At 38.5% G+C, this 11,410-nt stretch overlaps 2 protein-coding genes across 2 annotated transcripts; both read right to left on the bottom strand.

Moving 5' to 3' along the window:
* Nucleotides 1-1,454: 1,454 nt before the first annotated feature.
* LOC112503585 lies at nt 1,455-2,246 on the bottom strand. Its single transcript, XM_025107599.1, has one exon. The coding sequence runs from the start codon at nt 2,244-2,246 to the stop codon at nt 1,455-1,457; it is 792 nt and encodes a 263-aa protein (XP_024963367.1).
* Nucleotides 2,247-3,922: 1,676 nt separating this feature from the next.
* On the bottom strand, nt 3,923-4,621 carry LOC112503583. Its single transcript, XM_025107598.1, has one exon. It carries the CDS (start codon nt 4,619-4,621, stop codon nt 3,923-3,925), a length of 699 nt encoding a protein of 232 aa, XP_024963366.1.
* Between the last annotated feature and the right edge of the window lie 6,789 nt (nt 4,622-11,410).

Genomic DNA, 11,410 nt, shown 5'->3' with positions numbered 1-11,410 from the left:
GCGGTTACACCGCCATTACATCTCTCTCGCGGTTACACCGCCATTTCATCTATCTCGCGGTTACACCGTCATTACATCTCAAAAAATTTCAAAAAAAGTTTCTATCTCTTTAACCGGATTTGAAGTCCAGTCAACCTTGTCCGGATAACAAGTCCGGTCAACCTTGTCCGGATAATACATTTATTTCTAACATATCTGTCCGGATAACAAATCTGGACAATATACCCTCCAATGCTTAACCGATTTAACACTTAGAAACATTTTAATATCTATCTGGATAAGAGTCCTGACAAAACATTACCCAACCTTTGTCCGGTTTAAAACAATCCGGTCAATACACCGCACAACACTTGACCGGTTTAGACTAATATCCGGTCACCTCTTGAGCGGTTTAGAAGTAAACCGGTCACCTCTTACACGGTTTAAGATAAACCCGATTGATACTTGAATGATTTATTTGTCCGGATAACAATCCGGGCATCACTTAAACGGTTTGCATAAATTGATACAGAATTCATAATAACCAGTTCCAAATACTATCAAATTATATATAAACACTTTATACTCAAAGCTTTAATACACTCACCTTTTAGAAATCGAGTATCTAAGCTTTTGAATCCTCTTCTTTAGTAATCCTTCTGATTCTTCAGAGAAAAACCTTCTAAATATAGTATGTGTGTATCCTTTACTTCCCAAAATTCTATATATATCTAAGAAATAGGAGGGGAGGTGGTGGGCGGCTCAACCAGCCGACCTCCCTTTTTTTCTTAATTTAAAATAAAATTTAAATTAACCCTTATAAATATAACACACATACATACATACCCAGACACATATAAACATATATATATATATATATATAAACTTGAAATAACAACAAAAATATTACATCTGGGATCAGGAACATTGTGTCCACCCCTTGCCCTTCCTCTTCTATGAGCAGACATTGAACTTTCTTGAGCCGACAGTTCCTGTTCTTGTCAAGTACTTCTACCTCTTCCTCGGCCCCTGCTACGACTTCGCGTTTCTATTGTCATCACATTTTCCGGGTCCTCTCCTTGTGTTACAATTCTTCTTCCCCGACCTCTTCCATAACCAGTAGAGGTCCTTTCTGATTGATTGGGATTATCTGTCATTTCTCAGTATATGACTTTTTCTATCACATTTAAACGCACATGATTATTTTCATAATCAAAACATAATAACACATTTATCCTCAAGTCTATCCATAAGGGTGGAACTCCCCACGCAATTTTATAACGCAAGTAAAAGCAAGCAATGAAAGTACAGATCAGCAAGAAAAACTACGGCAACTTTGACTSACAAACCAAGCCATAAGAAGCCAAAATAAACAAAGGGAAATGCACCAAAAAAGAAATGTAAAACAAGCCAAAAAATAGATAGAGCAAATCACCAAAAACTCCCAGAAACAAAACTCTTCACCAACCTCATGATCACGTATCATTGATTCTCGTAAGCTTCTTCCTTGTCTTCCACGCCATTCTTTCAAGAATCTGTGTCTTGATATCAGCCACTACTTGAGCTCCAGTACGGTTATGATTGTCAAAAAACTTTCTATTCCTTTCCATCCATTTGTGGTACACTGTAGCCGAGATACCAAGTTTTTGAACCGTAGACCACAATTTCCACCCTTGCAATATCCCCATATTAACGATATCCTCCCAATTGTCCGGACACATCTGGATCCCTATTTCCCTCTTTATTACCTCCCAAATACTACTCGAATAGTCGCATTCAAATAATAAGTGATTGTGCGTTTCAATCACCAAGTTGCAAAAAACACATTTCAGATAAGGGGGTTCATGCTTCCACTGGCAAATGCGGTCTTGGGTCGGTAATCTTTTCTGACAAGCCATCCACATGCAGAGAGCATGTTTAGGTATGTATGCGTTATTCCAAACCACCTTATGCCAATGCACAATCGGTCCCACTTCTTGCAAAGTTTGCCATGCCACCTTCACCGTAATAAGCTGCCTATTATTATTAGGCTCAAGCCACCTAATCGTATCCTCTAAAGGACTAGGGGAAGGGATCACAATTTGTTGCAACTGGGGAAACCATTGTATCCATTCATCCGGCCACACATTACCAAACCGTTGTATGAGGTCAGAAACCGTAGAGTTATTATGAAACTCATGGCCATTTATGAACCTATACGAAAGCAAATGGATTAGGGGACCCTGTTCACTCCAAGTGTCTTCCCAAGCATGCGTAGACATCCCCATTGCCCACATTCGAAATGAAAAATCTCCTACAATGAGGTTTTAACTCTAAAATGTTCCGTATAAGCCAAGACCATTCATTTCTTTTCTTTATCACCCAAAAATTTCTCCCCCGAATACAGTTTGAATGAATCCAAGAAACCCACATTGATCTTCTTCGAGTAAGAATATCCCAAATACGTTTAAACAGCAAGCACCTATTCCAAAGCGCCAGCCTTTTCATACCAAGTCCCCCATTTTTTACAGGCAAGCAAACCTTTTCCCAAGAAACTCGACATTTTCCCAACACCCCTTTCGCTTTAATCCATAAGAAATTACGGCAAACTTGTTCAATTTCATGGATTGTAGCCGCCGGGATTAGAAAAACTGACATCCAATAAGTTTGCATAGATTGAAGAACAGAGATGATGAGTTGTCTTCTACCACCATAGGATAGAAATTTGTTTTTCCAATCTGACCACAAGAGGGTTGAAATCCCGTACCTTTAATCTGACCGCAGAGAGAGGAACACCCAGGTACCGAATAGGGAACACCCCCGGGCAATATGGAAGGCAATTTCGAATGGCATGTTGAACATCCAACGCAACATTTCCAAAAAATATCTCACTTTTTTCGAGACCCAGAGACAGACCCGATCTAACTTCAAATGTTTGGAGAGCCCGTTTTATCACTTCTACCGAAATGGCATCCCCTCGAGAGAAAATATAAAAATATCATCTGCAAAACATAAATGAGTCAACTTGAGGTCTTCACATCCTTGGTGGTAAGAAAAATTCACCTCCTCATCAATACACTGTTTAGGATCATCGATAATCCTTCCTTTACCACCGTAAACAAATAAGGAGATATTGGATCTCCTTGTCGAAGCCCTCGTTTTCCATGAAAGAAACCCTCCGACTGACCATTAACACAAATAGAGAATGTTGGCGTTGAGATTAGCGATTTTATCCAATTGATCATAACTCGATGAAAACCCATTCCCTTCAACATCCCAAGAAGATACTTCCAGTCAACAGTATCATAAGCTTTTCTGATATCAATTTTGAACGCACATTTTGGTTCCCCCTGTGGTTTCTGATAACCTGCCACAAGCTCATGTGCCATTAAAATGTTATCAGTAATCTGTCTCCCAGGAATGAAAGCCGATTAAGCCTTACTGATAAGGACATCCAAAGAGCCTTTCATCATGTCAGCAATGATTTTACTAATACATTTAAGCAACACATTGCAACAAGATATGGGCCGAAAATCAGATACACAGGAAGCATTAGGAATTTTCGGAATAAGGCAAAGCAACGTGTGATTCAACTGATACTCCAAGGTGCCCGAGTAGAAGAAATTATGAACCGCAATAAGAATCTCTCGTCCCACCACACACCAAGCAGATTTAAATAATTTCAAAGAAAACCCATCAGATCCCGGGGCCTTATCATTTTCAATATCAAATAGAGCAGACTTTATTTCCATATCAGTAATGGGTCTGATTAAGTGCAGAGACTCCGATAAAATCAAAAAACGATCAAAAGAATAATCCTCCATAGAAGGGTTTACCAACGCATCACAAGAACCCAAAATACCTGCAAAATGAGTAACAAAAGCTTTTGGTACTTCATCATGTTCAAATACCATACCAGTAGAGTCCTTAATAGCAGCAATGTGGTTCCTATTACGCTTCTCTTTCATGGAGTGAAAAAAGAACTTTGAGTTTCCATCCCCTCATTCAACCAAATAATCTTCGCCTTTTGTCTAACCATTTCCAACTGATCAGTCCTAGCTTGTTGATAAGCTAACAATAGGTGAGCAACATCCTCTTTCAGCAAATCATTAAATGGATCTAAGTCACAAGCCAATTGAGCCACATCAAGTTCCGACTTTAACAAAGCCACCTTCTTATCCAAGTAGCCATACAAATTTCTTAGTCTACGGCAAACCCCTTTCATAACTTGCATTTTAAGGAGAACTTTCTTCATATAGGAGACTTTCTTCGGTTTCACCCACACTCCCACAACCGAACTGAGGAAATCTTCATGGGAAGTCAAGAAATTATCAAACTTAAAACCACGATTTCTAAGTCTTCTCCCAACTTTGATTGTTAGAATACCCGGCGAATGGTCAGAAATCCCTCTTGGTTCAAAGAAGACCGAGGCATCCTCAAAGATGTCAATAAACGCCAAATTCCCCAAAATCCGATCTAATTTGCGAAGAATACCTCTTTCCCCTGACGGCTTTTGAATCCAAGTGTATTGGCACCCTTGATAAGAGATATCAAAAAGCTCTACAGCTTCTAGACAATGATGAAACTCTTCCATATCCGAATTACGCCTAGACGACCCTCCCAACTCATCATGGGGGAAAAGCATCGAAATAAAATCCCCCATTGCTATCCACGCTTTATTATGGATAAAATTTTGAATTTCCCAAGGGCCCTCCAAAGATCCCTCCTTTCCACCCCCGTATTACACCCATAAATAAACGTAAAAAAGATAGGTTCCGGCCTACCAACGATACGGATTTCACAATGCACATATTGCAAATGTTGCTCAATCACAATCAAGGACAAAACTGTCGGGTCCCAAGCTATAATAAGGCGTGTTCCTTGATTACAAGAGAGACCATTGGAAACCCAACTCTAGCTTCCAAAAACACGACCACACACATCCCCCAGATTACTTTGTAAGACTTTAGACTCAATAATGCAACATAACAAAAGACGTTTTACATGGATAAAATCACGTACCTCTCTTTGCTTTATTAGGGCATTAAGACCTCTAATATTCCAGGAAGCAAACTTTATCATTGGACACAAGTAATGGTTGCAGCACCCTCTCCCATACTCTCTTCAATCGCCCCATTGTTATCATCAGTGAAAAGACCCCCATCATCACTCCTAGCCGTATCAATTATCTCCATATCATCATCTTCACTAGATTCTTCAGTAGATAAAGACGAAAATCGGTTATTTGTAGACGTTTGGACCGTAACACCACGTCTCGGTTTAAATGCTTGTACCACAACCTTTACTAGTTCCGGACCCCCGTAGATCTTACCGTTTCATTCAAACTACCCTCTCTACCTCTTGGCGTTCTCCCAGCATCCACAGTGCAATACTTCCCCCCTACAAGATCATCATTTGCACCAGCTGGGTCTTCAAATACAACAAACTTACCTTTTGGACTAACAACAACATTTTCCTTTGGGTCCACATCCGGAGGTATCGCCTCTTGTGCTGGCTTTATAACACCAACACCAAATAACGTATCCGAAGCCACATAATCTCTATCTTTGCTAGCCTTAGAGGGTTCCACCTAAATTCCATTAGTAACACCAGAAGTAGATTTCGGCCTCCAGTGTTGCCTTCTAGATTTTTGAAATCCCTCCTTTTCCATCGCATTTGGCTGCTCTTTTGGTTTCCGAACAACCCCTTTCATGCATGAAGAATCCCTATGTCCAAATATTTTACACATGGAACATTGGGACGGCACCCAATCATACTCCAATACCACCTTTACCATATCTTCTCCATTACCCGAAAGCCTCGGTATTACCACTTCGACTTCCTGCTGCAACTCTCCCACGGCCTAAACATTCACCAAAACCTTTGCAAAATTCGTTCTCCCCAAGCTTTATCACATGTGCTTGTCGTACATGCATCCAATCGTAATGGAACCCCAATCCCACTAGCAATACGACTAATTCCCTCTCTATTAAAAGCAACGAGAGGGATATTAAAAAAATTTAATCCACAAAGGGCACAATGAGTGTTCAGGTTTATAAAGCCCTTTTGACGGGTCCCATGCAGAAACAAACAGTGGCACCCCTCTTATCATCAGAGGCGACGATTCAACAACTTGGGCACAACCACCTCCATCATTAAAACGAAAGAAGAAATAACCAAGATCATTCACCATAGCATCTTTAAAACCAAACTTTCCCCAAGCATTTTGAACCGCACGTAAAACAATAGGAAACAGAAATCTAGTTCCCAAAAAATAGCCGTAGAGAACCGTTTGGAAAGATTTTGCCATATCTGGAGTTGCTTCTAAAGGGAATTGAATCCATGGATTCACACTCTTTTCCACCGGGTAATAAGTCAACTCCGACGATGAAACACCGCCAACACTTTCAGCAAATGACTTACGATCTTGAGAAGAATTCCCACCCGAAACCGAAGGTGATAATCGCTCCCAAACCGAGACCCTTTTTTGATTCCTACATTGCATACATCAGCCCTCAAATTCCCCTCCTTTTCACCCTCATACAAGAATCCGCCTACATCACATTCTTGCTTCCTGTCATCAGCCTTAGATTTTATACCATCATCAGGCAAATCAGTGTCTTCAGCCCTACCATGCAAAACACGAGGGGACAACCCACCTAAGATCACATCYGYAAAATCTTGGAAAACCGGTTCTTCCAAGATCACATCCGCAAAATCAACCATCATTACCACAACACAGTAAAACCTAGCTCCCTTATTCCCAAGTCAAGAAGCCGTGGTGCTGAAACCCTCTTAGAATGYCCTTGATAAAATAKAYGAAGACCTCACAKGAGGGTGYTGAATATTCTATCAAGTAAAYTCTACAAAGGTAACGAAGACCGCGGAAACACTTGACACGAGAATAAGCAACCAGAATAAGAATCCAAACAAAAGACAGCAACAAAACARCAAGTCCCACARCAAAAYAGAACCAAACAYACCAGCTAAACCACGTACCAAGAGACAAAACAACTAACCACGAGAGTAGCAGCAAAATCACAAGGCACGGGGACYGGAGCAGTCACCAGCAGCACCAAATAGAATCTTAAACCGCAAGATCACAGGAGCAAACCTCAACCAGCAGCTGTCAACGGATTCTGACCACTCGAGAAAGACAGTCGAACCCTCAAAGTAGAGCAACAAAAAACAACCACCAATCAAGGAATCTAAAGAAAACTCAACCACCAACCAACCACATAAAATAACAGCCGCACAAACTTGACAAAGGCCCAAACCAGCAGCATAATGAAAGAGGCAGAAACCTACTATTTGAACTGTGAAACCAGCAGCTTCTCACCAGGCAGAACAGTAGACAAGGAGCAAACACAGCAGCGAACTGAAATGAAAACCAGAAACGCAGCAAAACAGCAGCACCTAAGCCGAGCAGTCAAAAGGCAGCAACAGCCTATGAAGATTGCTATAGAAAATCGACCAACAGCAGCAAAAACTATGAAATCCAACAAAACCACAGCCAATCACGAAGGGACCAGTAATAACCACAAAGGAAACCAGAACAACAGCCGGTAAAGCACCAGCAGCAAAGCTTCACATAAAATCACTATCCCTAATAAAGAAACCACCAACCAGAAACGATAACCCAAAACCAAAGGATAGCAATCCAAAACAACTCCTATCTAAAAAAAGGAAACCATCGCAATGCCAACCGGAAACAACACCAAACTGGAAACCCTAGAGGCAGAAGAAAAAAGGAAACCCTATATATGGATAATATTATAACTCTTATTATTACTAATTGGATCTAATAACTTTGAGTTATCATTTCTTTGTGACCTGATGAATTAAAGATATTATTTCTATTCAATAATAATTTAGATGTTATTCAGAAGGGAAAAATGGTTTGTCATATCAGGCAAGTATTGCCTTAAATCTTTTCTGTTAATATTTTTAAAGGAATGGTCTTTTAATTCAAGAAGTTTTGGTTACAATATTTGTTTCATATTGGGAACGTTGGATCTCTAATCAGAGATATTTTATAGAACTAAGGTTCTTGGGTGTACTCTAGTTTGCATGATATTGTGAATTGTATCATTTATTTGTACTGCCGAATATTTCTAAGCGGAATTACATTATTTTGGTGTTCATCACCCTGCATTTGCAAAGAAGGAATTTACTCACTAGACCCATCTTGTCTAACCCTCATTTTCTATTTTAAATTATGCAATGCAGGAATAGCGGGGTTCGGGAATATAAAAGGGAAAGGGAAAATGTGATTGTTTTCCTAATCTGTTGTCTGCTTTTGAAGATACATGTTACATTACATGTAATAGTACATGATTTGTTTTGGAAATTTGTATATGTAGATTTTGTACATATATTAATCTTTGTACTAGTAGGACCTTATGATGTAAACTATATTTCTATAAAATAAAATATGTGTTATATGCAAATGTGGTGTTTGGGGGTGTTACATATTTGATCATGCTAGTATATGGAAATTATGTGCATAATATAGATGCATGTAGGTGATTATGTGCATATATAGATACACACACATGCATGTTATGAAGTGCATGGTGTGTGTGTATTCATGTGGCCGACCTTTCCTGTTTAGGAAATGTATAAAAGGAGGGTTCAACCTCCATTTGCATTTTCTACTGCTATTTGTGAGAAGTGTTTGTGCGATTTAAGTTGACCGGATTCAAGATCAAGTATCTGATTTCAAAAGGTTTTTCAAGGTGAGTGATTTCTAAACCTTTTGCATAAAACTTGTTAATGGTTTTATTTGAATGTTGTTTATTTTGGAAAGAAATCAGTTATTTGTTTAAGGGTTTTATCCGGACAAAGGGTGACCGGATTATTCTTAAATCAAACAAGGGTTGGGCTATTAAGCCTTAAACTGAATAAGTGTTAAGCGGTTTAGTTTTAAATCGGTTAAGCACTGAGCGAGTTATGAATGATAAATGTGGTAAACATTTTGAACGGAGAAGTATGAATACGACCATGTGGTGACTGGATTGTTTTAAATCGGATAAGTCTTAAACGATGTATTGTCCGGACTTGTTATCCGAACGAAGATGTTAAAATTTAATCTAAGTGTTAAATCGGACAAGCCTTGGGCGATGAGTTGTCCGAATTTGGTAAACCGGCTAAGACTTGACCGGAGATGAAGTCCGGCCAAGCCTATGTTGATCGGATTTGTTCTATGCCTTGTGCTTGATTGATGAAAATTATTATTTTATCATAAAATGGAAATTTGATATAAATGATTTTGGATTAATAATAATTCCATTGGCTGCGGTCTATTTGGAATTGTTTTTGCGAAAAGTTTTGATGAAGAAATAAGGGTGGCATATCACGGAGAGGTGTACGATGGGATAAGGGTGGCATATCAAGGAGAGGTGTACGATGGGATAAGGGTGGCATATCAAGGAGAGGTGTACATTTGATATAAGGGTGACATTTGTATGTGTGTTGTATAATATAACTCTTTCCATTATATCCCTTAAGACTACCGTGGTCTGAAATCTTTATTTTTTGTGATTTACAGATTTAGGATCAAGGTTCTTATTGGAAATCATAGTCTGGATGTTATTGAGGAGAAAATAACATGTTTGGCTTGAACTTTATATAAACCTTGTTTGGTTAGAAAATGGTTTAAAAGTGACATTATTTGAAACCTGATTGGTTCAAAGGCATGAGATCTGAATAGCTGAGTGCTTAGCTTGAAAAGTGGAAAGAATATGGTATTATGTCTCTATTTGTTCATATATTTGTTATATATATGAATAGTTTTGATTATTGAACGTTGATTAGTGCAAGAAATGTATTAGAATTTTTGAACCTTGTATTCTGTATAGAGATTTCTTGTACGAAGAAACCTGAATGTGATATAAACATGTATTTCTTTTGTATGAAATATGTGTTACATGTAATGTGTGTTTTGGGGTGTTACAGAAAGTGGTATCAGAGCCTGAGTTTAAGGGATTTAGGTATTTAACAGCATGATACCTAGACTTAAAATGTTTTTATTGCATGTTAAGGGTCCCAGACATAGTTAGCTCCGTTGAAAATAAATATGATGGGTTGAAAGAACAGTGTGTAAGGTAAATATTAATTACATCTGGGCAATGTAATTATGAATTTACAGGTACACATCTGAACTTGAATACTTCATTATATTTGGGAATGTGTATACGTGATTATTAACACTAAAATCTGCAGATGTCTAGCCGAACTCGAAGATCTGAAAGAGTGGCTCGTCCAAAATTTGAGGAAAAGGAAGAATCACCCGTAAACCTACCGACTAGCACGTCTAGAAATAGAGGTCGGGGAAGATCAAGGGGACGAGGTAGAGGAAGAAGTCAGTCTCAAGGAAGGGGCCGGACCGAAATACATTCTGAACATGAAGAATCCCATTCTGGGAATGTTCAGGAGAGATCGGTGCCACACCCTGAATATGTAACTAGGGATATGTTGAATGAAGAAATGGGAAAGTTGGGGGAAACTTTGACTTTTATTATGGGTGTTAAACCCCACAATGCAAAATGTAAAAAGTAATGAAAAACAAACAAGTGATGAAGAACCAGAAGACCAATGAAGACATCAAGGCAAAAACGACTAAGTCTGGATTCGACCATTGGATCGATGGACAGACTAACCAGAGGATCGATGGAAAGAACAACTAGAGAACCGATGGACGAAGTTAGACCATTGGATCGATGGAAAGAACAACCAGAGGATCGATGAACATTGGACCAATGGACGAAGTTCTACTAGAGGATCGATGGACGAAGTTCAACAAGATGATCGATGGACGATGCGATGGAAAGAAGCATTCTCATCGATGCTCTGGACAGACAAACACTTAGAAGATTTTCTAAGTATTCATCCAAGCGTGCAATGAAGATTTGAAGATAAGGATGAATTCATCACATTAATAATGAAAGCTGAAGATAACAAATCAACAACTGAAATTATAGTTTATCTTGTTAATAATGCTTATCCATGTAAAAGATAAACTTTATCTATTAGCTAGACTATTTGCTAGAAAGTAGCAATATATAGTTATCTTAGTATTAGCCAACTAGTATAAATAGATAATTAGGTCTATTGTAAAAGAGTGTGAGTGCGAATAGAGAAAAAGTCTTTTTTACGTTTTTCATATCATTATTTATAAAGTAAAACCTTTGAAGCTCAAAACTATTGTTGAATGTTTTTATTTTATTTTTGAGTCTTCATAACATTTCTTCGTAAAATCACTATAATTTGGTTATTTATAACTAGATTATTAGTGTTATTGAGAGATCTGGGATCAACAATTGGTATCAGAGCCTATTGATTGATTTTCCAATCTAACGATCATTTAAAAATATCTCAATTTTTAAATCTTCTTTCTCATTAAAAATTCTCTTCTTCTCCAAAATTTTCTATGGCCAACTGGAATTCTGCT

Source organism: Cynara cardunculus, unplaced genomic scaffold (genome assembly GCF_001531365.2).
Source record: "Cynara cardunculus var. scolymus isolate 2C unplaced genomic scaffold, CcrdV1 Un_Scaffold_3305, whole genome shotgun sequence".
Classification (NCBI taxonomy): domain Eukaryota; kingdom Viridiplantae; phylum Streptophyta; class Magnoliopsida; order Asterales; family Asteraceae; genus Cynara; species Cynara cardunculus.
Note: the sequence above shows the minus strand (reverse complement) of the source record. Positions and strands in the feature narration are given on the sequence as shown.